We start from the raw sequence: 26,512 nt of genomic DNA, 5'->3' as shown, positions 1-26,512 counted from the left end.
TTGTTACGGTAGTGTATTCACATGTATTCACGCTGCTGTATTCATGAATACAACAGCAAAAAGCACCTAAAATCAAGACAGTCCAGTTGTACGCGCATGTATTCACATCTATTCATGAATACAATAGTAAAAAGTGTCTAAAATCAGGGCAGTCCAGCTATACGCGCATGTATTCACATGTATTCGCGCTGCTGTATTTATGAATACAACAGTAAAAAGCGCCTAAAATCAGGGCAGTCCAGCTGTACGCGCATGTATTCACATGTATTTGCGCCATGTATTCATGAATACAGTAGCAAAAAGCGCCTAAAATCAGGGCAGTCCAGTTATACGTGCATGTATTCATGAATACAGATGTACGTGCATGTATTCACATGTATTCGTGCCATGTATCCATGAATACAGTAACAACAATCCCTTAAAAATAGGTATGTCCAGCTGTCTAAGAGAGAGGAAAAACATAAATAGCGTGTTTCATGCCTTATTTCATACCTCAATGGTAGTATATACCATAAAATACTTATTTTGCTATAAAATATAAAAGGTAGTTATAGAAAATAATATTTTAAAATAATTTTAGTTTATAATAAATAGGGTGTATACTTTTGCTACAGGAGATAAAATTTCCTATATTATTTTGCTTGTAATGATTTTGTTGAGCAAGAGCAAAGTAGTAGTATTTTTTAAGGAGGTGTTCACGTTTAAAACATGTCTGCTCTGATCGAAATCTTTGGGATAGTTTTGTACTACAATTCGGTAAAGAAACTATAGGACATCCTTGGGGCAATGCGTCATAAGTAGCTTTAGAAACTCTCAACGAAGCTACTAAGCTAGAAGTGTTGATAGTATCTTCTACTGTATGAAAAAATGGTTAAATTCCGCTTATTTTTCATTTGCTCTATGGATAGTATGACAACACAACAACATAATATCCAGTGTAATCCCATAAGTGAAGTCTGGGGAGGATAATGTGTGCGAAAACTTTAATTCCGCTTTATCTACTGCATTGAACACTAGATCACAGGTAAAACACGAGCAGTTCGAGGAGGTATATAAATCCTCGACTTAGCTAAAGAAAGTCTTCTAGTCACCGTCTTAGGTTTAGCATAAAATAACAACAACAACATACCCAGTAATATACCACATAGTGGGTTAGGTTTAACATCTAAGGTCATATTTTTTAGTTTGGTGTAAACACATCGTGAGCAAATATTTTTCCTTTGGTTAGTTACAAAGTTAAGATGCTTCATTTGCTCCATCCCACTGATTGGTACAAAATAAGCAAATTTCTGGACTACAACATTCAACATCAATCAATTCAACTAAAACCTTTATCTCTTAGAGATGAAACATTTCAGCTCCCTTCACTTCATCAATGCAGTAAACAAAAGATTCCAAAAAGCAAGGTACCAAAGTCAGGCAAATGTACCTATACACAAAGATGGCAAAATACATAAACAAGCCCTCAAAGTTGGCTTCAGCCTGCAAGTATGCCCTCCAACTTTAGGGATGCACAAGTAGGCACCTCTAACCTGTATAAAGTTGAACACATAAACACAAATGCTGACATGACACTGACGTGGCATATAAATTTTGGAGGTGTCTAGATGGTTATTTTATAAGTTGGAGCATTCAACTAAAAAAGTGTTGGGCTACCTGACTACTTAGCCCCAGGCCCAATAAGGAAGACTTAATGTCTGGGCCGGTTATTTTATTTTGTACATAGCCATTCTTTCTTTTCTGATAATTTGCTTAGTTTTGGCCTCTTTTGTAAATGGCACTTGTATGTAAAAGGGCTATATATAAATAGAAAAAGGGCTCAATGCCTAATCAGATTTTCAACCATAAGTCATTGTATCTCACTTCTTCTTCTTCTTCTCGAATATTCCACATAAACCCTAATCTACTTATTCCTAAATTTCTGCTCGATTCAGGATATTCACATGGTATCAGAGCGTGGATCCTGATTGATCTCATCACGCTGAATCGAGCGGTGGTACCCTTGTTCAATTTTGAAGAAAATCTAAAATTATTTTTTTTCGTCAAATTCATTCTTCGGTTTTCCTTTTGAATCCTCTTCGATTTATGGTTTATATCTTTAATACCTGAGTCAATTTGAGGTTTTGTTAGTTTCGTGCCGGTAACTGTAGTTGTTGGAGCTAGAGTTCAAATTCCATTTTCGAAGTTAGGGTTTTAGCCTTCATTTGCCTCCTCAACTCGTGATTGTCAAGGCCGTACTCTTTTCGATTGCAAAAGAGCTTGGTAATATCATTTCTTCTCAAAAATTCTTGAGTTTTGTTACAATTACGTTGTTGATTCTTCCTCGAAGTCTGAGGGTTATCATTCTGTTATCTGTGTTTAGTGTATTCAGAACAATGGGTAGTACTGAAGGAATTAGTAACAACAATGTCATCGATCCCTTTAATCTAATATTTCTCCATCCCTCTGATATACTTGGGATTTCCTTAGTCCACACACCTTTTTCTAGTACTGGTTTTGGTGGGTGGAAAAGAAGCGTCATTGTGTCCTCATCTGCTAAGAATAAAATTGGTTTCGTAGATGGCACTTGTCCCAAACCTGCTGAAAATTCTCCACATATTAAACAATGGAACATATGTAATAATATGGTTATCTCCTGGCTGACTAGTTCACTTTTTCCAGAAATTGCTGAGAGTGTTCAATATTCAGAAACTGCTGAAAGCATATGGGAATAATTAAATAAAAGATATGGGACAGTCAATGGAACCAAGGATTTTGAAATAAAGAAAGAGCTTGCTTTCACTATGCAAGGAGCTGTTGACATAGCTTCCTACTTCAACAAACTCAAGAAATTATGGGATGGACTAAGGGTAATGCGTAGTAATAAAATAAATGCTTGTGCATGTCCCATTAAAGCTGAACTTCTCAAAGAGGAAGAAGAGGTTAGAGTCCACCGATTTCTTATGGGTCTGAATGACATATATGTTGGGGTTAAGAGTAATATTTTGATGATGCAACCGCTCTCATCACTTGATATCACCTATAACATCTTGCTACAAGATGAGAAACAAAGGCAAGTGAATCCTGGTTCACAATTTAGTTTTGAGTCTGCATCTTTTAGTGTGTTTGGCCTCACCAACAAAGCACCTTTGGTTCAGCCTCAAAGATAATATACCCAAAGAGTTAATTTTGACCAGTCTAAAGGGAACCTGAGCAATCTTTTTTGCAAATATTACAAGAAGCCCGGGCATTTAGTTGATAAGTGTTACAAGCTTCATGGGTTTTCTCCTAATTTCAAGTTTACCAAAGGCAAGAGAGTTGCAGCTAATGTGATTGCAGAGAGTGAATTTCCCACTGATTCCAACTCTCATTCTTCTGGCCTCACTTCCAATCACAACAATGGTGTTATTGTGCCTTCTGAGGGTCAAAGGTCTGCAGTACCTGGTTTAACACAGCAACAGTATACCCAGTTGATAAATTTGCTTCAGCAATCTCAACTATATGATTCTGTCACTTCACCTCATATCATGGCATCTGTCAATTTTGCTGGTATATTGTTGTCTGATTCTATGGTGTCTGGTTCTAGTTCTTGTATGCTGACACAAACCAACAACTCTACAAAATTAATCTGGATAATTGATTCTGGTGCTACTAATCACATGACCTCAAATAAGGATATCTTTTTCAATATAATTCCCTTAACTATCCCCTATCTTATATCCCTTCCAAATGGATATAAAGTGAAGGTCACAAGTACAGGCTCTTACTCTTTAAATGAATCTATCACTTTGCACAATGTTCTTTATGTCCCTTCTTTTCATCACAACTTAATATTTGTGAATAAACTAGTACAACAATTGCGTTGTATAGTTATGTTCACTCATATTGGATGTTCTATCGAGGGCCATTTTCTGAAGAAGCCTCTGGAGCTTGGTAGAGTGGATGATGGACTCTACAAGTCAGAGTTGCCTTTAACATCTCTCCCACAGAACTCTGTTACTGAAAACTTTCACTATTGCAGCTTAGTTTCTGATCTTTCTGTTCACAATCTCACATCTGTAAATACTTCCATTTCCACTTGTATAAAGCTTCTCAAAATGACATGGATATTGTTTGGCACTAAAGACTTGCACATGTTCCTTTTGTGAGAATGAAAACTATTTCTGCTATTTCTGTTTCTCCTAAATAATATTTTCCTTGTAATGTATGTCCCATGGCTAAACAAACTAGATTGTCTTTCCCTGACAATAGCATTCAAACTGATACACATTTTTAACTCATTCATGTTGACACTTGGGGACCCTATCACACTCCTACTTACTCTGGTTGTAGATATTTTCTGACAATTATGGATGATTTTAGTATATCTACTTGGACTCACCTAATGGGGTCTAAAAGTAATGCCTTTTCTCTTTTAAAAGCCTTTGTTCTCATGGTCAAAACTCAATTTAATATGATTGTTCAAACTATTAGAAGTGACAATACATTAGAACTTGGGTCCAGTCACATAGCCATTTCCTTCTTTTCTAATAATGGCATCATTCATCAAACCAGCTGCCCTCACACACCACAGCAAAATGGTGTGATAGAGAGAAAACATAGAACATTGCTTGAATCATCTAGAGCACTTCTCTTCCAGTCTAAGTTACCACTCAAATTCTGGGGTGATTGCCTATTAACAACCACTTACATCATCAATAGGCTTCCTTCCAAATTACTCAACAACAAATCACCATTTTAAATATTACATGGAAAAGTTCCATCTTATTCTCACCTAAGATCTTTTGGTTGTTTGTGATTTGCAATTGTCCCAATTCCACAAAGGGATAAACTACAACCAAGGGCCATGAGATGTGTATTTATAGGATACCCTTTTGCCAAAAAGGGATACAAACTATATTGTTTAGATACTCACAAATTTTGCATCTCTAGAGATGTTGTCTTTCATGAGCTTGTGTTTCCCTTTGATAAATCTTCCCTTTCTTCATCATCTGCCACACAGTCTCCTATTCTCCCTCCCAGTACTGCTTTGGATCCTTTTAGTGACACTACCAATCCTGTACCTACTCCTATTATACCTACTGATGAAGCTCATCTTCACAGTCCCTCCTTATCTCCTCCTGCATTATCTTCTATCAATGATACTACTCTTACTTCTATTTCTCAAGCTGCACCTTCTACTTGTTTGCTCACTCCTGATTCTCCTCATGCTTCCAATCCCGCTTCACCTACTCAATTCCCTATTTTCAATCCTGGCACAATTCCTCCTGTTCTTGAACCTCCTGCCCCTCCTTTAAGGAGATCTAACAGACCACACCATCTTCCATCCTATCTACAAGACTACAAGTGTCAGCTCTCTGACTCTTTTTCTTGTTCTTATGCTCAGTCTACTGAATCTGAACCATACATCTATGCTCAGGCAGCACCTATTCCAGCATGGCAGGATGCAATGAGAAAGGAGTTTGAGGCACTAGATGCCAATAATACTTGGGATATTGTTGAACTACCTGCTGAGAAGAAACCTATTGGGTGTAAATGGGTCTATAAAATAATGTATAGAGATGATGGTAATATAGAAAGATATAAAGCAAGGCTTGATACACAGGTGGAGGGAGTGGATTTCACTGAAACCTTTTCACCTGTTGTAAAATTGCCCACTGTTAAATGTCTTATAGTTGTTGCTGTCAAGCATGGTTGGTCTCTGTTTCAGCTTGATGTGAATAATGCTTTCCTTCATGGTGATTTACATGAGGAGGTTTACATGAAGCTTCCTCCAGGCCATTCCATTTCCTCTTCTTCCTCATCTACCCCCTTAGTATGGAAGCTAAAGAAATCCCTCTATGGCTTGAGGCAAGCTTCTAGACAATGGTATACAAAGTTGTCCCAAGCTTTATGTTCAAGAGGGTACTCTCATTCCTTAAATGATTATTCCTTGTTTGTCAAAGGGTCTTCTGGTGACATTTTCATTCTTACTGTATATGTAGATGATATCATCTTGACAGGGAACAATCTTGTTGAAATTTCTGCTCTTAAGAAGTTTTTGGATAATGAGTTTAAGATAAAAGATTTGGGTACCTTACACTATTTCTTGGGGATTGAGGTCAGTACTTCACCTGATGGTGTCTTCTTAAATGAGAGAAAATTTGTTTTGGATTTACTTAAAGAGTATAACTGTTTGGAGGTGTCTTCTGTTGTTTCTCCTTTGGATTTGAATTCCAAGTTGAAGGCTGATTCTGGAGAGTTGTTTGCCCATCCTGAAAGGTATAGGAGTCTAATTGGCAAGCTTCTTTTCTTGACTCACACTAGACCTGATCTATGTTTTGGTGTACAACACTTAAGTCAGTTTTTACAAGCTCCCAGATTGCCTCATATGACTGCTGCTTTTCACATGTTGAGGTACTTGAAGGACACCATTGATGTTGGGCTATTCTACTCTAACTCTCCTGATTGTACACTCACAGCTTATTCTGATAGTGATTGGGCAGCTTGTCCTGATACTCGCAAATCAGTATCTGGTTTTTGTGTCTTTCTGGGTGACTGATTGGTAGCATGGAAATCTAAGAAACAGCTTGTTGTTTCCCTCTCATCAGCTGAGGCTGAATACAGGGCACTCAGTAAAATGGTGGCTGAACTAACTTGGCTCACTAGGCTACTTCCTGACCTTTCTGTTCCTGTTTCTTATCCTGTTTCTGTTTTTTGTGACAATCAGGCTGCAATTCACATTGCTAGAAACCCGGTATTTCATGAGAGAACCAATCACATCGAGGTGGATTATCATTTTGTCAGAAAGAAGTTAATGGATGGCTTGATCCAGTTGTTTCATGTTTCCACCTCTAATTAACTTGCTGACATCTTCACCAAACCTCTCACTGGTGTACTCCATCAGTCATTCTTGTCCAAGTTGAAGGTGTTCTCCCCCTCCAACTTGAAGGGGAGTGTTGGGCTACCTGACTACTTAACCTCAGGCCCAATAAGGAAGACTTAATGTCTGGGCCGGTTATTTTATTTTGTACATAGCCATTCTTTCTTTTCTGATAATTTGCTTAGTTTTGGCCACTTTTGTAAATGGCACTTATATGTAAAAAGGGCTACATATAAATAGAAAAAGGGCTCAATGCCTAATCAAATTTTCAGCCATAAGTCATTGTATCTCACTTCTTCTTCTTCTCAAATATTCCACATAAACCCTAATCTACTTATTCCTAAATTTCTGCTCGATTCAGGATGTTCACACAAAGTGGAGACAAGTTCAGGTACCTACTTGTGCACACCCAAAGTTGGAGACATATTTACCAGCTAAGGCCAAGTTTGAGGGCCTATTTATGTATTATGACATTATTTTTTCCCCCTTTCTGATGGCTAACTAATCACATTAAGTACACCACAAATGTAACCTGTTAATATCCTTTGTTTATACAAATATTTTGCTAAACTTCAAGAGCAAATGGGAACATATAGAAGCCTGCCAAAAGGAAAAAGAAAAGAACAAAAATGACATGCAGAAACCTGCCATCTAACTAAGATACATAGTAATAATCCTTCAATACCATTAAAAAAAACTCACTACATGATAAAGCTTTACACTGTTTGTAACAAAATACAACTGAAAGAAGACCTGCTAAATCAAGAATTTAAGAGAGAGAGATGTGGAGAAAAAAAGAAGAGGACTACATAAAGAGACTAAGAGAAGAGATGTGGGTAACAAAAAAAGACTATATAAAGAGATATTGAGTAAAGAGATGTGGAGAAAGAAAAAATGGGCGCACCCTGAAGGGAGGAAAAAGAAAATTGAAAGTAAAAAATAAAAGGTAGCACTTTCTTCTTTATAAGGGTATGAATTCTGCACCTAGTAGGCTTCTCGAACTACACCCTCAGAGAACGCAATAATGTACATGTTCAGCGAGCTGCAACTGACAGAGTTTGGTCAGATTTTCACAAAACGAACATCGTTTTGTCCAAAAGCAGCTCCACAAGCAGGACACTTGCGATGACGGATCTCTAAATTTCTCTGGATACATGGATTGCAGAAGAGATGATAACATTTTGTGATTACAACCTGCAAAATATTTAAAGAACAAAATCAGGCTCAAAGCATTGCTAGCGCATAATAAATAATAACCGAACTCTATACCTACAAGAAGCCATTTCTAGATTTACAAAACCAATATGGCTTTTTGATCTTTATACATATACAAGGTAGCTCTAAGTGGTTCTATGAGCCATTTATACACCAAATATTCACAAAAGAAACCCTGCTCCCGTGGTCAACCTTTACCCGAAAATAGAGAAGGGAACTGAGTATCCTGAACTAGAATTAAAAAATATATGCTTGCGGCATAGTATTCAACCAGATAAGACTACCCACTTCCGGAGCAAAAAGGAACACATGTACACACCTCTTTTGGCCGATCAAGACACACTCCACATTTTAGAATAGCCTTGCAATCATTGATTTCATCCTGCAGTCTTTGTACTGCAGCCTCGCCACTTGCAGAAGTCAACTCATCAACAGTTCTATTCAACTCTACTGCCTCTTCATCAAGCTTCTTTTTCTCACTCCTAGATTAGCAAAATTTTCATGAAATCTGAATAAAGAAAGAACTCATAGCAGATGCACAAACATATTATTTTTCTTCATGAGCAAGAACATTCTATAACATCAGAAATGCATGCAAATACTAAATTCCAACACAGCTGAATCCATAAGACTTGAATAGACTATATTCAGGACCCAGTCCAAAAAGTCCTGTGCACAGAGCATTGACCTTTAGACCAGTAATGCATGTTTTATCCATGCTCCAATTAGCTATAATTAACCTTAAGATGTACAACAGAAAGATAAAGCCAGGCAACCAGCAGATCGCTCGTTAGCTCACATTCTACAGCAGACATTAGATTAGGGCAGCCCGGTGCATTAAGCTCCCGCTATGCGCGGGGTCCGATGAAGGGCCGGACCACAAAGGTCAATTGTATGCAGCCATACCCCACATTTCTGCAAGAGGTTGTTTCCACGGCTCGAACCCGTGACCTCCTAGTCACATGCCGGCTACTTTACCGGTTACGCCACAAGGGTCTATTGTACAACAGACATTAGATTAAAGAACAATTATCCACATAAGGCTAAGTCGTCTACATTCAACCTCAATTTTGTTAAATAGCAAACTAAACTACTAAGTCTTACCGAACACATGATTTTTTTTTTTTTTTTTTTGGGGGGGGGGGGGGGGGGGGGGGGGAGGTAATAAAAAGAGTTTGTTGAAAAGAATATCACCTTTCAGTTCCCAGTTCCACCCCTATTTCGGCCAACTTTCTCTTGAGCTGTTCGTATTCCTTGTCAGCGGAGGAAGCAGCAGATTTCAGCCACTTCAATTCCTTATCAGCATCTCCCAATTCTCGCTTGGCAGTTTCCAGGGTGACTGCAAGATGTCTGTCGTCTTGGATATAACTTAAAGCTTCCGTGATGTGAACTTTCATCTACAACATATTATAATGGTTGAGAAAAGAACAAACAATTCCAAATAAAACCTCTACATGCCACAAAAGAGGCAAAAGGCTACCTGGTCTTCACTTTGAGCCATCTTCATTTTCAGAGATTCCAGTGATGTTTTAGCCTTTTGAAGTTTTGCTGTTGATACCTGCTTCTGAGAGAGAAGCAAGCTTTGTTCCTGCTTTATCTTCACGCTCTCAGAAACTAACTGCACTTGAAAGCCAGAAGTAAACATGACTACAGGTCAACTGCATCACTTTCTATGAATGACCACTGCGTGTAGAATATTCATTGTAATAAAGGGAAATATAATAATAGAGACCTTTATATTATAATCATCTCTCTCTGTCAGTTGCTGGAGAAGATGTTGGTTCTGTGTCTGCATGTCTTCATAGGCTTGACCAATAGTCTAAAATGTAAATAGATCAGAAGAAAGGCTAAAGAAAGTGATGCAATAAATTGTAACAAACGCATCCAGTTGAGTACCTCAATCTCGGAAATATAAGTTTCTGATTCCCCTTCTTTTATTTTTGTCGCTTCTCTTAGCTCTAAAACACCTCTGCAAGGAAAACCTTATATGGTTACAGGATAAAAACAAGTGTGTCTAATAAATTGCTAAGCTTGATCAACATTGGATACGCACAAGATCATTATTAGATTTTAAATAGATGATGGATGCACACTGGATAAAGCAGACATATACATGTGGGCATATATTGGTAGCAGGATACCTACTGCTAGTACTTTTGTTTTTTCTGCTGCTTATTTTTATTTCTAAATAGGTGTTGACTAAAGCAGATATATACATGTCGAGGTGGACGCAAGCTGGACGGACACCACCGTTGTCAAAAAAAGATAAAAGGCATTTGATAGACTGGCCAACTATTGTTAGTGCAGCAGGGTGACGCACAAGATTTTCACGTAAGTACATTTCTAGACATTCCAGAAAGACACAAATTATGATAACCAGAAAATGCATCATAAGTTTAGAAGCAAGCATCAGAGAAAGGAACCTGTCAGAAGCATCCAGTTCTGCCCTCAATTCTGCAATTTCTGCCTCAGCAGCGGAAAGCCTCTGCTGACAAGCAGCCTCAGCTTCATTAGCAGCTTTCACTCTCAATTCCAAATCATGTTCATTCAAAGCAGCTCTCAGAATTTCAGCTTGTGCGTGAGCTCTTTTCTCCGACTCTCTGATTTCCGTTATGTCTCTAGCAAAGTGGTCAAAGTTTTATTGTGAATACAGGAGACAACCAATTTAGTGAAAACATACTTTTTTTGATAACTGAGAAAGTCCCCGAGCGCCTGTTGGCACACGGTTTGAAACTCGACAGATAATGGGCCAACCCCTCTACTCGTCTCCAACTAAATACTGCAAGTTGACAAAGTGGAACCAATCTTTGCAACCTCCACAAATGTTTTTTTAAATATTATATCAGTTGCAATCCCCAAATAATTTGATTCGCAAATGCGCTCGTGAGATCGTTTATTGCCACTTAATCATTTTCACATCATCTCTAGTTACATATGACAACCAATAGAACACTAGGACATAAATATGTTATATATATATAACACATACATACAACATACATACATATATACGTGTATATGTCTGTCTGCGTGTGTGTGTGTGTGTACGTGGACACACGTATATGTATATAGACCAAAGAGTTGAAACTTCAAGTTCTCTAGAAATTTATATTACACGATTAATAAAATAGACCCAGAGATACTTCTATTTTATTCCAGGTTAAATCCCAAGAAGTGAAATTAAATTAATCTACCGGTTATCATAGATTTGCTGGCCAAGCATGTCCAAGAATATTTGACGTTCCTGTTTGTCCCTCTGCATCTTCTCAGCCTGCAAGAAGACTCGGGTATGTAACTTGTAATGACAAGGACAGAACTTGGTAATGAACAAGGAAAGGTCTATGCTAAAGAACTTACAAGTTCCTTTAGAGTTCGGATCTCCCCAGTCTGGTGAGCACATTTATTGATCAAGTCTTTGTGCTCAATAGCCTACAACAAGAAGTTGAACCATTTCAGAATAAAAAATGGAGTTACTTGAAATAACATCTGCCTTTTTCCAAAACGATGGTGTACAAGTCAGCTTACACGCACCACGATAATTCCCACCAGATACCTACTATCTCCCACCAGTACAGGTACCAGGCAACTCTGGCTAGTGCCCACAAAGGCTCAGAAATAAAAATGGAATCACTTGAAATATAATCTGTATGTTCCCTATTCTTTCAGCTCCCTTTTTCATTTTTATTTTGGGTGCTTGTGGGGAAGGGGCAAGGGAAACCAGAGACAAGTGGGGTCTATAATTCTGACCTTTCACTAGAGACACTGTGCTGATAGATCCCCCCCCCCCCCCAGAAACCCCACCCCCACCCAAAAGAAACTCAAAGAACCCAAAACACAAGATCACAAGGCAAATAATTCCACAAAGATTTAACAGCAGCATTGATGTAACACGCTCTCCAAAAGATCCTCCATTAGTTATCTAAATGGACACCCCAATCGCTTTTTTCCTAGTTAAGAAACTGATTTCCTATTTATTAACTGAGAAGTAATAAGATATAAATCATATTATGGCACCAAAACCAAACCTTTCGTCCTATTGAAGCTTCCAATGACTGTCTTTCTTCACGTAAGGAAACAGCTTCCTTAGCTGTCTCCTTCCAACGATTCAGCTGAGCTTCCATCATTTGTATTTCTTTTGATAAAGCAGAGCCCATCACCTGAAACTCCTCTTTAATGTCTTTTCTTCCTACAAAACTCTACCTTCAAGTAAGCAGATTATTACATAAACATACCAACTAAAAAATCTGACTTGAAAATACACCGACCTGCATCTTGGATTGCTTCTTCCATTTTGATTTCCAGCTCATTTTTTTCAATAATGCATCTGTGCATGCGATGCTCCAATTCCTCAATCCTTGACTCGGAGTTATCAACTGCTTTCCTTGCTGAATCCACAGCCTCTGCTTTCACAAGCAGTTCTTTCTCCCTCCGCACGATGAAAGACCTGTCAGCCTGAATCTAATTATAAGCAAAGACGACAACAGGTACCATCTAACCACAATGTGAAATGACGAGTAATGTAGCTTAACCTGAAGAGAGTCTGTCAGAGCTTTGTATCGCTCTGCCTCGGCATTCCAATGGTGACGTTGATCATGGAGTAAGGTATAAGCACGAGATGAAGACACGTATCTGTCATCCTTTAGTTCATTCTGTATGGTTAGAAAAATCACAATTTAGCCTCACGACATATAGATGCACTTGGCATTATAATGTCAATTACATTTTAAATTTTGAAAAACTGAATCCAGGAGACTCTTGGTGAAAACCTGAAGATCTTGCAACTGCTTTAACAAATGTAGATTATCTTCCTGGGCATCTTGAAGCTCAGAGAGGCGGTCCTCTTTCAGTGCCTGCAATCAAAACATCATATTTAAATGTGCATAGGCAAGCCACAGGGTAAGTTACAGTGACGGTACCTTTGCCTCTTCTATAGACTCCTTCAGTTCCCGCACACCTTTTGTTCGGTCTGTAGGCTTCTCTGGTGACATACTACCATTTACCGCACTTGAAACTGTTACCTGCCCCCCAGTTGCCAAATCTTTCTGCATTTTCAGCGTAACTAACTTCCTTCTACTATCTTCAAGTTCTGACATGCTTTCCTCCAGCTCACCTTTTACCATTAGCAAAAGACACGTATTCAAGGCACAGTGGCAGTTGCTCAAAAGACGTTAGCCAATACAAATAGATATTCACATCCATGTCATTATGTGCAACGCCTGAAGTTAAACGCTACATCTCCAATTTGAAATTCATATACCAAACACCAATCAATTTGATATCAAAGTTGAACTCTAACTCACAATGCTAATTAATTTTACTGATTGTACTCAATACCTTACGTTAGGTACATGTATGAGCTGAAAAATAGATATGCACATCCATGCCGTCATACACAATGGTTAAAGCTACACATTACATATCAATTTGAACAGCCACATACATATGCCCAAGGGGGGGTGATATCAATGTTGATCTGTAACTCATAGCACTGATTGTACTTGAGAGATTTCACAAATGTATGTGTATGAGCTAAAAGATTGTGTTCACGTGTGGAATAAAGGAATGTTGCAAATACCTTCAAGGCGCTTTAACTCAGATTGATCCACTGAATGGCTTTGATTACAAGCTTCGATTGCATCAGCATATTCTTTGTGTTTCAAATGAAGAACATCAATTACTTGACGAAGATAATTAGCCTCATCTTTCATCATATCATCGATCTTACTTAAAAGAATGACAGTATCTGAAAAATTCCAATGATAGTAAAATAATCAGATTAGACCAGATTCAAGCAGCAGATAGTAACAAAATAAATTCTGAATTGGGGAAAGTAGGACCACATCAAGGTCTTTCCAGGCTCCCAACCTTCTGCTGATGGCTTTCCTTCCAAAACATGAGTAAGATTTTCGGTTTTAATACGCTGAGCATCAATAGCATTTTCCAACGATTTCATCAATTCAAGAGTAGAAGAATGACGCAGATCAAGAGCTTCTCTTATATTCAAAACGGATCCAGCATTGTCGTTGCCTGGAATAGCATTGGTTTTCAACACCCTACACAGGAACATTTCCTCCGCAGGACAAGATGGAACTGAACCTACATGTTATTAGAAATCAATGAGTTATTCTCAGTACAATGCAAAAGAGCTTATCTTTTTCTATATTGAGCTCCAAGGATAATAAAGAAACCCAAATTCACTTATACACAGCCAACCTCGAGAATAATCTAGATGATTCAAGCTCTTCAAAGCAATTTGATCTGCACCACTGGATGCTCCAAGGAGAATCAGATCATCATCTAGCTACATGGAATTATTTAGAAGACCATCAAACCAATGCAAATCACAAGTTAGGCTATTTAGGTCAATCACCACACCATTAGGATACCTAAAGAAGTTACCTGATTCCAGATTCGATTTAACTTAACCAAGAAGTTATCATAAGAAGCTTGTCTGTCCCTCAATTCTATCATTTTGGCTTCAAGATCATACAACTTATGTTTCTGTGCATCTAACTGCTGAACTAGTTTTTGATTTTGATAATGGAGAACTGCAGCATCAACCTGCCAAAAAATGAAACCCAATCTATCATCCATCTTTATTAAATTTTATACATGTTTGGGCCCCTAAGGCTTTGTTCTAGTTGTAAGAGTGCAGCGAGTCATGTGTGGGTTAGGCGCACATCACGGTTCGTACCCTGGTGGACAAAAGCCTGGTATTTAAGTGGAGAAGTATAGAGGTGGACCCATAATCTACTGAATTTCGAACCGTGCGCCATTGACCCTCGGAGATTTCTCGATTATCCAAAAAAGTTTTAAACATTTTTGGAACCCATGTTATACCTTCAATTCATCCACATATAACAAAGAAAATGGAATTTCTCATTAACATTCTTGCCAAATTAAATACTATCATGTAATTTTTGTGCATCAAGAATTATTTGTTTTCTTAAGAAAAAGCAGAGGAAAACATTGTACATCAGGTTAGACAAATGTAATTTCACAAAGCCAAATGCAACTACTGATACAGATTACTTATCTGCAACACTTTACTCTCAAGGATATGTTACTTTACCTCTTAAATTGGGTTATCCCTACACAAATATGAGCATATATTGACCAGTAGTGATAAACGCAAATATAAGAATGTTGCTTCTCTGCATTACAGGAACACACATATATATACATATATGCACTCTTGTATTTTTGCAGCAGATGCGTCTAAAGGAAACAGAATTTGTGCAAGATTCTATCAATAAAGTTCTTGCTGATTTTATTTTTATTTTTAGATTTTTTTAATGGTGAATTATGTTAGACTTTTCTAGGAAGAACTTTTACAAGCTAACCATGATAGTCCTATTACTGTCACTATCATCACAAGATTTAGTAAGTTTTCTGCTGATAAGGAATTGAGATATGCCCCATCAAAAATTTAACTAAAGAACAAGACATTCATATTATTGACTGAAGGAAGCAAAAAAGGTAATCAGATAATTAAGTGACACAGTGAGCAGGATTTTCCCCAAAAGGCAGATATTCAAATCAAAACCACCCTGTCCGCAGATTTCCCAAATTTGAAATTCAAATAAATTTTACTATTTTAGACAGGGAAAATTTCATATCTAAATCAGCTCAACTAAAGTTCAACCTTCTAGATAACTCTATCAAATCAAAATTTTATTACTTTAAAATGGACGGAATAACTACTTACCTACATATGTTAACATAAAAAAATGAATAGCACAGGAGATAACAGTTCCTTTGTCTCAAACCCCTCGAGCTACCAAAAGAACTACATGTTCTGCCATTCACTAAGGCCAAGAATTTGACGGTTGATACCAGAACTTAATTCTGCCATTCACTAAGACCAAGAATCTGACCGTTGATACCAGAACTAAATTCAATTCCGCCACCTATTCTGCAATCCCGTTTTCAACATTACAAAGCCAGGAACTCCCAGTTCACACGATCACAGGCCTTCTTAAGGTCCCATTTCAACAAGATCCCCGGCTCTCCCTGCTTCCTTCTAGAGTCGACCACTTTGTTTGCCATTAAAGTTGCATTAAGATTTGTCATCCTTCCACGAATACATTCTGAGAGGCACACACTGTCTCATCCAACGCCTTCTTTATTCTACTAGAAAGCACCTTAGAAATTATCTTGTAGATATTTCCCATTGGACTTATAGGCTTGTAGTCCTTGATGTTCATAGCTCCCTCCTTTTTTTGGTATGATGGCTACGAAAGACGCATTTGTTTTGAAATGCTAAAAGAGAAAATTTCTTACTCCGAGTACTTGCTACAACTCTCTCGCCAAACTAAATTTGATTTGATCCAAAATAAAGGTAAATAAGATGTATGGTGATTTAGTTTCATCCAAACAAGATTGTAATTGTACACAAACTAGAAGTGAATGACGTCCTCCAATTGTTCAGAAGTTTCATTTCTCCATGCCCACACAATATTGACCAAGCTTTGTGTTCTTTTATAGGGTTAATATCTGCTTTGCTACTAAAGTGATGATTAATGACGATTTCTTTCAACTATTTTGAAGGTTTTATTTTCAGACTTGTTAGGTGCCTATATATGTTTGAGCTCTTCTAGTTGAATGGATAATATTTTGCAGAAAATGAAAACCGTGTGGAACATATTCAATGGTGGTTCACATTTTTTAGACCGGAGACCTGAGGAGAGTACATTTGAGAGGATAAGGACAAGGAAGAACATGCCAAAGAGAGGAAGAAGCAACGGAAGAAAATCAACCTCCATTTATAGCATCCATCTTTAATTGAAGCTCTTTCCATTCTCTTCTTCTAAGTCGGCAGAATAGTGCAAATTTCTTTTGGCATTTTGCACCTATCGTCATATTAACTTAGCAACTAGTTAAAGAAGGCATAAGTAGTTTAAAAGTCACCCCCTTAAGGTTCACAATAATCACATCTTATAATAAAGGCTTGCTAATAATTACACACAAAAAAACAATAGCATCTATCTAACTAGGAAAGGGAAGTAATTCATGGCAGGTCCAGTCATATGTAGGATTCACAATCACACAAAGGCGAGTGACAAGTTATTTTGGGCAATATAAGCTCAGTTATCTGACCCAACTATCACAACATAAGCAAAAGCAATTGACTGGCACAGTGAAATTGGCAAAGTTTTCCACGTGAAGATTAAACAATATGCAATCCTTTATCAGTTATTGCTCTATATTCACCAAACCGCATTACCAAAGACTACTTGATTCAGTTGTATTTAATTGAGAAGTTCTTACCATAAAGTTAAAATCAATTAGCGAAACAATGAATCAATGATGCATTTCACAGTTTTCTAACAGAAAGTCACTTTGAGCTGCTAGTGGATTAGCAGTACATTTATACAAAAGGTGAGGGAAATTAATAGTATGGGATAGATGTGTAATTAATAGTGATCAACAAGGATGCACAACTCGGTAAATAGTAAATACCAAAAGGAATCTTTAAGATAGACGCTTCTGTACATCCGTAACTTGTACAACTTTTTTCAGTAATGGCACTCTCCAGTCAGCTTGTGTGAACCTCACCGAATCCAAAGGGGCACCCGTAAAACGCGGGTAGTGAGTAATTTCACCTACCAAGACTTGGGCAAATAGGAAGAATTACTTAATATAGCCTCTATTGGGGTTCAAACCTTTATTCCCAAACTTGTTACTTCATCTTTTGACTGTTAGGTCATCCCCTTGAGACTGTAACTTCTACAACTTTAGTCCCACAAAATTTAAAATGTCGAAAGCTATATCATTGTGTAAAAGATTTTTCACTCTATCAGACAAATAAAAGCGAGGGAGAGGGAGAGAGAGCCTTTCATCATTCTACTTATCGCAGTTATTCCCCAAGTTATTATAAAACAACAATCACTTGACGTTCAACATTTAGAATAACCACAACCTTCAAAACATCAAACAAAAAAAAGAAGCACATGTATAGGACTCAGATAAGGCAACAACTAAGACCAACAGAGATAGTATCCGGTATAAGAACCTCAAGAGAGAGAAAACACCCATGCAGGCACAACCTAATAAAACTCCTTTTTGATATCAAGACCAACTCTTTCGATATAAGTAACTTAAGACCAATAGCTAGGGATGTGCTTTTCTTTTTCTTTTTCTTTTCCATTATTTTTTTAAACCTTTGGAATCAGAGTCAGTTTTCCGCACCTCGATTATCCCAGTGTGTACCTGCATGCTCCCACCAATACTTGTACTAGGTAACTCTATCCACCTAGACTTAGAGGAGTGGAAAAAGATACACTTCATTTTTCTACCTAAGTTAGGATTCGAACCTAGCTCGCCATGGTTTACATTCCACCTTCATCGACATTGACCTTTAAGATATGGCCCTCGGGTGTGCTTTGCATCACTTGCCGACTACAGCAAATAATACCCCAATGGATCCATAAAAGCATTAAGTTAAAAATGGCCCTTGGGTGTGCTTTGCATCACTTGCCGACTACAGCAAATAATACCCCAATGGATCATCCATACAACAAAATGATCATCCTTGAACAAGCTCTCATCAAGATCACAACTTTATCGCTCATAAAGCCCTAACTTTAGGTTTTATAGCAAAAACACAAACGTCGATTCTCATGGCATAAATTACCACTCTAATTCATCCATAAAACTGAAAACTAGTCAGCAACCAAATGAGATCAACAAGCCTTTTCACAAAAAACTAAAACTAAAAATCAAACTACTAAAATAAAGAACACCAATTTATATCTCCTTATGCTAAAAAAAATAGAACCACATATGAAAAGGGTTATTCTTTTTCAAACTATGGAACCCTAAAAACATATGTCACTAAACTAACATACAATACAACCACTTCAATTACAAAAATAACCATAAAAGCACTAAGTTAAAAATCAACAAATAAAGTAAAGAACAAAGTTTTTTATCTCCTCGTGCTAAAATAATTAGAACCGCATATGTAAAGGTTATTCTTTTTTGAACTATGGAACCCTAAAACATAGGTAACTAAGCTAAAATACAGAAAAATTTCAGTTACAGAAATAACCATAAAAACAACAATAATAAATTGTGGCTATTAAAGAATAAGGAAAAAAGCTTACAGTTTTATTATCAGAAGAAGCTTTAGAATGGCGAGCCATAGTTGGAGAGGAAATTAAAACAGTGTTGAGATGAGGACGCTTCTTTTGAGGTTCATCAGATGCAGCAGCAGAATTCTCCATTTAAATCTTTGATATTAATTTCATGAACCCAACTTTAGAATCAAAATTTCCAATTCTAAAGACTTCAAATTTTCCAAATTCTTGAAGTTTAAGGTGGGAACTTGTGAGAAAAAAAATCAAAGAAAATGATAAAAACTGATAAAACCCAGAAGGGGGAAGTGGGTGGGGATTGTTTTGGGGTGGGTGGGTTAATGGGGTGGTGGGGTTGAAGAAGAGAGGGTCACTAAAATGGAGGAACTGTGTGTGTGTGTGTGTATTTTGTGCTTTTGTGTGCACGCCCGATGTGATGAGAAAGAAAGTAGTTCAGTTGGAGAAACTGAAAAGTTTGTAATATTTTGGGCCTTTATATAGTTGATTCGGGCTTTTGAAAAAGAGTTTTTTGGGCCTTATTTATCTTTTTTCCAAATTTGGTTATAAATGGATTATTGAAATCTTCATATTTGAGTCATTATATGAAGAGTGTGTGATTTATTATCGCGAAAAATAGATTTTTTTTCGAGTCTGCAAGCAACAAGCAATAACGGCTTTTCAGTTGTTGCATGCTAACTTGCAGTTTAGAAATATAGTAGGTGTGATTCGAATTACGAATAGAACTAGTTATACGATTGATTCAAAGATAAATGAATATTGACGTAAATTAAGTATAAATTGTATATAATCCGTGAGTTTGATTTTTATTATTTGATTCATCGATACGATCTTTTGTACTTCGTAGGATATCGCGATGGCGACAAATTAATTGTAGAACTTGAAGATTAGTATCTAATTTAGCTAACATACATTAATACCGGTTGTTTAAGAAGTATATTAATTGTTTTAATTAATTGATTATGATGAGGCTATATTAAGTAATTATAGAAGTTATGAAAACTCAGATTAACAATGATATTTGTTTTGTTGACATTAGTGAAGAAAATTAAGTTCTTGCTAACTTTTGTAAAATCATTAAGAACAAAGGGGCAAAAAAAGAAATCATACATATTTGGTATGTGCGTGTAATAACATTTCTTTTTATGCACATCTTTATATAATTTTCCTTTTGTTGCCATATATTTTGCTAATCTAGAATGTACTTAAAAATAACAAAAATTGAAAAACTTTCCAAATTATTTAGATTGAGGAAATTTTTGACTGGATATTGTTGCTACATAATATTAGGATAAGAAATTTTTTTTTTTTTGTGTTAGTGACCTTATGAAAATCAAGGAAAGGATTTCAATTTTTACCTTTTCTTTTCTCCTTGTAATTAAATTTTCATAATAAACAAGCCAAAATAATTAAATTCCAAATCAACTCAATCTCATAGATTCATGTTAGTTATCTTAAATTTCAACGATCATGCCTCATGGAAAACTTACTTGTGAAAACTATTGTATGTATCAATTAGTCAATTTTTGATAATTATATCGTAGTAATTGCTAATTAGTAAAACATTATTTTCCATCTCTTACCCATCATTAGATATTAGTCTTAGGCACAATTATCATTTATACTTACCAATTCCAAATTCTTATAATAGGCTAAGGAAAAGACATTGAGCCTATTTTGGGGTAAAAATAGTACGGGCTAGTCAATTTTTGGTCTGATAATTCAAAAATAGTCAGCATTTGCAAAGTCATTAAAAAATAAACATTATTTTGGTACAACACGGACCGGTCCAGCATAATATACTGGAGATTGGTGCACCTGTGTATGAACGTCCAGCATATTATGCTGGAACTCCAACACGCGAAAAGTTTCAGCATAATATACTGAAAATTGGAGCACTTGTGTATAAACTTCCAGCATATTATGCTGGACCTATATTATACTGGAACTCCAGTATATTATGCTGGAATATTTTTTGAATTTTGAACAGTGTTCGTTCATATTTATCTTTACATGAAAAATGGCTAAATTTCGATTACTTTTGAAACTATGACTATTTTTCAATTACCACTTGTAAATCTGGCTATTTTTGAATTTCTCCCTATTTTGGGGTCGAAAGGTTGGGCTTAATCTGCACCCAATTTTGCAAGAGCTGCACAAAGAATGCCTATAGGCCCAGTTGGGCCCAAGAAGGCAATAAGTATTTTGTTTTAGAGGCCCATAAAATGGTCACTTAGATTGGGGATCTTTATAAAAATAGCCATACGGATTAATTAGTCTACTTTTTATAGCCGGTATATGTAGATTATACACTGATTATATGCGATTATACAAACATATTATAATTATTATACATACATTATACATATCCTAATTATTTTTAATTTAAGCAATTAGATGAACGACTATTTAGGTTAGTTATTCTAATGAAATGGCCCATCAAATGGCCATTCACAAATTAATGAAGGGATATTTATTCAAATAGCCGGTCAGATTTATTATTTATTTATCCCAGCCGGTGTACATAGACTGGACACTGATTATATACATATATACATATATAATACAAAGATATACATATATTATATATCTGCCGATTATATATAATTTAATCGATTGAATAGACGATTATTAAAACTCATTGACGTAGAATTGTTATTTTCACTGTTTCTCGTCACAAAGAGATAGCATAACAAAACCTAACAAGTTAGTAATCAAATTCATGCTTATCGTGTACAAGACTTTTACTAGAACTATTAGACCATGATTAGTAGCATAGTTACTAACAACTAAGGGCGGTCAGTTGAATATCTTTCATAAAAAAATTATACAGAGCACGTAGATCAACTATTACTTTTAATGGAGATATCTAACGTCTTGAACACCTTTGACACAATTGAGATAGGTACGCATGAAAGGTGTTTAAGTTAATTTTAAAGTCCAATTATGATTAGTTTTTTTTTATACTGATTTGGACTGATTTGTCGAACCTCCTTTTTGTCTTTTTTTTTTTTTTTTTAATTTGTTTTTCAAAAATAGAAGAAAATTTCTTCCACGTATTCTGGAAAACAACTCGCAACAAACAAAAAGAAGAAATTCCCATGTATTTGGTTTTATTTATTTGTTGTATGGCTGTTAGCAGACACAATTTCTCCTATGGGAGATAGCTTTCACGCAATTATAGATTCGTGTAGCATTGACGTCACTTTCCCTTTATAGACATTTGTTTGATGATTTTAGAAATTGACTTAATAAACTCAAAATTTTAAGTTTGTAAAATGTTTATCTCTTTAAGTTAATTTTTGCATAAAATTGGTTAAGTTAAACTCTTAAGGAAATTGTTGAAAATTACTACATGGCATGGGAATGTTAAAAGTCAAATTGATTAATTGACCCCACTAGTGACAAGTGAGAGCTTTAAAATTGACTTGTTTATCTCTTACATTATTTTTATTTGGAGTTCGATATCAGTATTGAGCAATAAAAAATAAATTAAAAAATAAAGCGTGGCCACATACTAACTGTAAAACTAATTTAGCTTTGGGTTTAAGTTGTCCCAATTTAATAATTTGTGAGCGCGTACATTTCCCTATTAAAAATACAATCTTTAGACAATAAATTAAATGTATAGATTGTTCATAGCAAATGGAATTTGGTCTTTATTTTAATGGGAAGATTAGAACCTAATCCAAATATTTTAATTTGTTGAGTAAACTTAATATTCCAGTCACTGATCACATCATTCTTATCTTGCAGATTCCAATAGGATCAAAACAAACCTAAAATTAAATCAGTAACTTGTTTTTGTTGATGAAAGTTGATTGTAAATTGACCTTGAAAAATAAAATAAAATAAAATAAGTAGTTATTCTCTTCTCATTTTCCTTTCACTATCAGTTATCCCTCATCATCTGAAAAACTTCATTTTCTGATCCCTTTACTGAGTAATTTTCTTCGAAAAATAAAGTTGAAAAAATACCATATATAAATGTTTCAAATTAATTGACTAGCAAACTTTGTCCCACGAGTATGAATTATTATTTTCAAATACGTTAATTTCTAAATATTTTGGAGTGATAGATATGATGCTCCACCTTAACTATAATTTTCGAGTTTGAGTCCTGAGAACGGGAGAAAAAATTGTAATAGTTATATGGAAATTGTCCATGCACTTTATAATACTATTACTTAGAAAAATTCTAAACAGTAGAGTCACAACTCACACGTTGCCTTACTTAACAAATAGTTACATGGGAATTACCAATGGAAAAAGTTACATGCGAACTGCCTAAATATGTATATTTAGAGGTGAATTTCTTAAGTTTATTATCACTTGAAAGAGAAAGTAACATAGTCTCCTACTACCTTACTTAACACTAAATTTAAACATATTTTCAATTTTTGGTCTAAGATATTTAAGTTATTAACTTAGACAGCAAAGTAACACAGCATAAAACAAAATATTTGAACACCAATTCCTTACCATTTTTATGTGCCAAAGACAAACTTTCATAATACGTAAAACAAATTTTTACTGCGGTAAAATACTAAATTTCTGTAGGGCGTAGGCCTCCTAAAAGGTAACAGAGGCGTGCAAAGATTTTGTGGGGCAGAACGAAAATTGACCCTCGAGTACAAAGGCAGAAAGAAGCTTGACTGCAAGATCCACCAGTTGAGTAAGAACGAAAGTCGGCCTTAGTGATCCGATGATACAAAAAGTGGAAGGGCATTCGCTCAACGGATAAAAGTTACCCTAAAGGTAACAGGGGTGATAATTGTGTACTTAAAGAAGCAAGCATATATAATATACTTGTCCTTAATTTAGTGATATTATTCGTTTTATATCTAAACGTATTCTGTTTTAAAGTGTCTTATTAGGATCTAAAACTTGCTTCTTTAAATACACATATCTCATGTTCTTTACCAATTTGGAATTTGCCTAGATTGTTACGAACGAATAGTTCAATTCCTTAATTCCAGTATTATTAAACCTAAAGTCAAAATCTGGAGTTTACAATTGCAAACTTTGCTCAATATTCAATCATCTTATCCTATTGGATCCTTCAAATTTTTATGTTGAACAATCAAATTACGGCTATTGATTAGTATATTGAACAAATACAATCTTATCTGATATGAAGAGAAAAAGCGATTATGAAAGCGAGCTCATCAATTTAGGTAGGTACTTTACATTATTAAAGAAACAAAAATAACAAAATAGTAAAGTGTTGTGGGTTGCTTTATCAATTTAACTAGGTACTCTACATTATTTCTCGGGTTAAAAAATGATCCAAAGAAAGTTGGCTCCAATTAAACATGTCATTCAATTTTGAAGTCAAAAAGTCGTGGTCCCAAATATTTAAAACCATGCAAATAGTAGTACATAAGTAATAAAAATAAAATATATGTACGTGATGTCCATAATAATAAATAAACTGAATAAAGAGACCTTTACAAATTACAACTTTCAAATAACATTGGGGAAACAGATTAAATACTCAAATTCTCCACCTATACTAAAATTTATCTTTCATTTATGCCCCCTTTTACAAGCATCCCTTAAACTAAAAACCAACACATACAAACCACACAAATCTTGAACCAAATTCCCTCTTTTTTTTCTTTTTTTTTTTTTTAAAAAAATTTCAAAGCCTACAATTATTTTATTGTGGGCTTAATTAAAACAAAAAATAAACAAACACCCCCACCTAACCTTAGTCTTATTTTTGTACACATACCTTTTTTTCAATTATCATTTCTCTTCTTTTCACCTTTCCATATCTGATGGTGATGCAAATATTTTCCCCATTTCAAGAAACCTATTTGACTCAACATTATTTTTGCTTGTTTTCTGAGCTTCAACATCCTCCAAATCATCTTCTTGTTCCTCAAATTTGCTATTCAAAGATTGATACTCAACTTTCTCTTGGAAAATCTTGATCATAATCAAGTAAAGCGTGACACAAAAAATTGTGATCCCAACTAAATACCAACTAAATTGAATATTTACTAAAGATTTTGCTCTTTCAAGATCTTCATGATTATGACACCTAACCACTTTATGACCTTCTTCTAAGTTTATAAAACAACCTTTTGGGATAAATTCAGGTGTCCAAAGCATAAATCCCATAACCATAAGCCAAATTCCTTGAAACATAATGCTATAAGATCTTACAAAACTATTCAAGAAACTTTTAGGAAAAGGAATTCCCAAAAGTGTAGTGGCTAAAGATACAAAAATAACAATTTGGAGTAGCCAATGGTATTGTCCTTCAACTCCCATATGGTCAGTAGAGTGAAGATGGAAAAGAAGAAGTTGTTGACCAAAAGCAATAGTTCCAAGAAATTGTGTGAGCTCATATTTTGCAGGGGGTGAAGGTGTAATTTTGTCAAAGATTATGGAGAAAAGTGCATAGACAAAGAAAGTTAGGGAAATATTTGAATGTTCAAAATTGTGTAGATGGTTAGAAGGGATAGTTCCATCAAAGTCTAGAGGTTGGTGTTTTTTAGGACCAATAAAAAGTTCCATAGATATAGAGGCTAAGCAAATACCCATCATCAAAAAAAGTTCTAAGTACCTTATTTTTGGAGTTGGAAACCATGGCAAAGAAGTGTAAGATTTTGGGTGCAAAGCATGTAACCTAATATGGTTAAGCAAATGCCAAATACCAAGTAAAAAGAAGCCAAATCCTGGTGCTACATGCCCTACCAAAGTGCCCATTTTTTGCTTGTTTTCTTGATCTAGAAAAAGTTGCAAAAATAACCCTTTTAATTCTTCTTGGTTTTGGAGAGTTAGAGGTATGGTAAAGAAGGGGGGAAATCTTTGTACAAAGTGGTGAGATGGAAAAGAGAGGGAAATGAAAGGGGGTTATATAAGGGGTAGGTTTGTACAAAAATTAAGAGAATTGTGAAGGTCTAGAGACATCTATTAGGGGTTGAAAGTTGAAAATTTTGAACTTCATTTGGGTGTTTTGGGGGGGGGGGGGGGGGGCTTGAGGAATAAGAGTACAATTAAAATTTGGCAATAAGAAGAGTTGACCAAAGATTTTTCAGGTTTTTAGCAGTTGGCCATGAGGCTGAGGTGGCTATTTTATTTTCTAGAAGGGCTAGTTTTCTAATGTTCCAGTAATTTAGAAAATACTCTCTTTTATCATGTTTAATTTCTTCTTCTAATTTCATCCAAGTGCCAGAATTTTTCTTTCTGTCACTGTCAGAGATTTATTTTGTGTTTCTATAGTATTTAGTTTTGTTATAAAGATTGGAGCAGTGATTATTAATGGAAGAAATTGTTCTAAAGTTTATCTAAGCATTTATGAAAATATTAAATGTATGTTATCATCTTTCCATGGTTGTGATTATAA

The 26,512-nt window shown here is 35.6% G+C and overlaps 3 protein-coding genes across 3 annotated transcripts; 1 reads left to right on the top strand and 2 right to left on the bottom strand.

Annotated features, from left to right (window-relative positions):
• The first annotated feature begins 2,375 nt into the window (after positions 1–2,375).
• LOC117280570 (uncharacterized) lies at positions 2,376–2,714 on the top strand. Its single transcript, XM_033660290.1, has one exon. The coding sequence runs from the start codon at positions 2,376–2,378 to the stop codon at positions 2,712–2,714; it is 339 nt and encodes a 112-aa protein (XP_033516181.1).
• A 4,792-nt stretch (positions 2,715–7,506) lies between these two features.
• LOC104112298 (E3 ubiquitin-protein ligase BRE1-like 2) lies at positions 7,507–19,602 on the bottom strand. Its single transcript, XM_009622177.4, has 19 exons — positions 19,165–19,602; positions 14,456–14,617; positions 14,270–14,357; positions 13,922–14,152; positions 13,632–13,799; positions 12,973–13,166; positions 12,823–12,906; positions 12,586–12,705; positions 12,322–12,508; positions 12,082–12,242; positions 11,414–11,485; positions 11,251–11,327; positions 10,480–10,674; positions 9,953–10,025; positions 9,789–9,875; positions 9,537–9,674; positions 9,251–9,453; positions 8,376–8,538; positions 7,507–8,035 (listed from the first exon to the last, which is right to left on the bottom strand). The coding sequence occupies exons 1-19, from the start codon at positions 19,282–19,284 to the stop codon at positions 7,904–7,906; spliced, it is 2,655 nt and encodes an 884-aa protein (XP_009620472.1). The 5' UTR covers positions 19,285–19,602; the 3' UTR covers positions 7,507–7,903.
• A 5,190-nt stretch (positions 19,603–24,792) lies between these two features.
• LOC104112299 (uncharacterized) lies at positions 24,793–26,044 on the bottom strand. Its single transcript, XM_009622178.4, has one exon. It carries the CDS (start codon positions 25,870–25,872, stop codon positions 24,919–24,921), a length of 954 nt encoding a protein of 317 aa, XP_009620473.1. The 5' UTR covers positions 25,873–26,044; the 3' UTR covers positions 24,793–24,918.
• Between the last annotated feature and the right edge of the window lie 468 nt (positions 26,045–26,512).

This window comes from Nicotiana tomentosiformis, chromosome 11 (assembly GCF_000390325.3).
Source record: "Nicotiana tomentosiformis chromosome 11, ASM39032v3, whole genome shotgun sequence".
Classification (NCBI taxonomy): domain Eukaryota; kingdom Viridiplantae; phylum Streptophyta; class Magnoliopsida; order Solanales; family Solanaceae; genus Nicotiana; species Nicotiana tomentosiformis.
The sequence above is the reverse complement of the archived record's forward strand: the minus strand, read 5'-3'. Positions and strand labels throughout refer to the sequence as shown.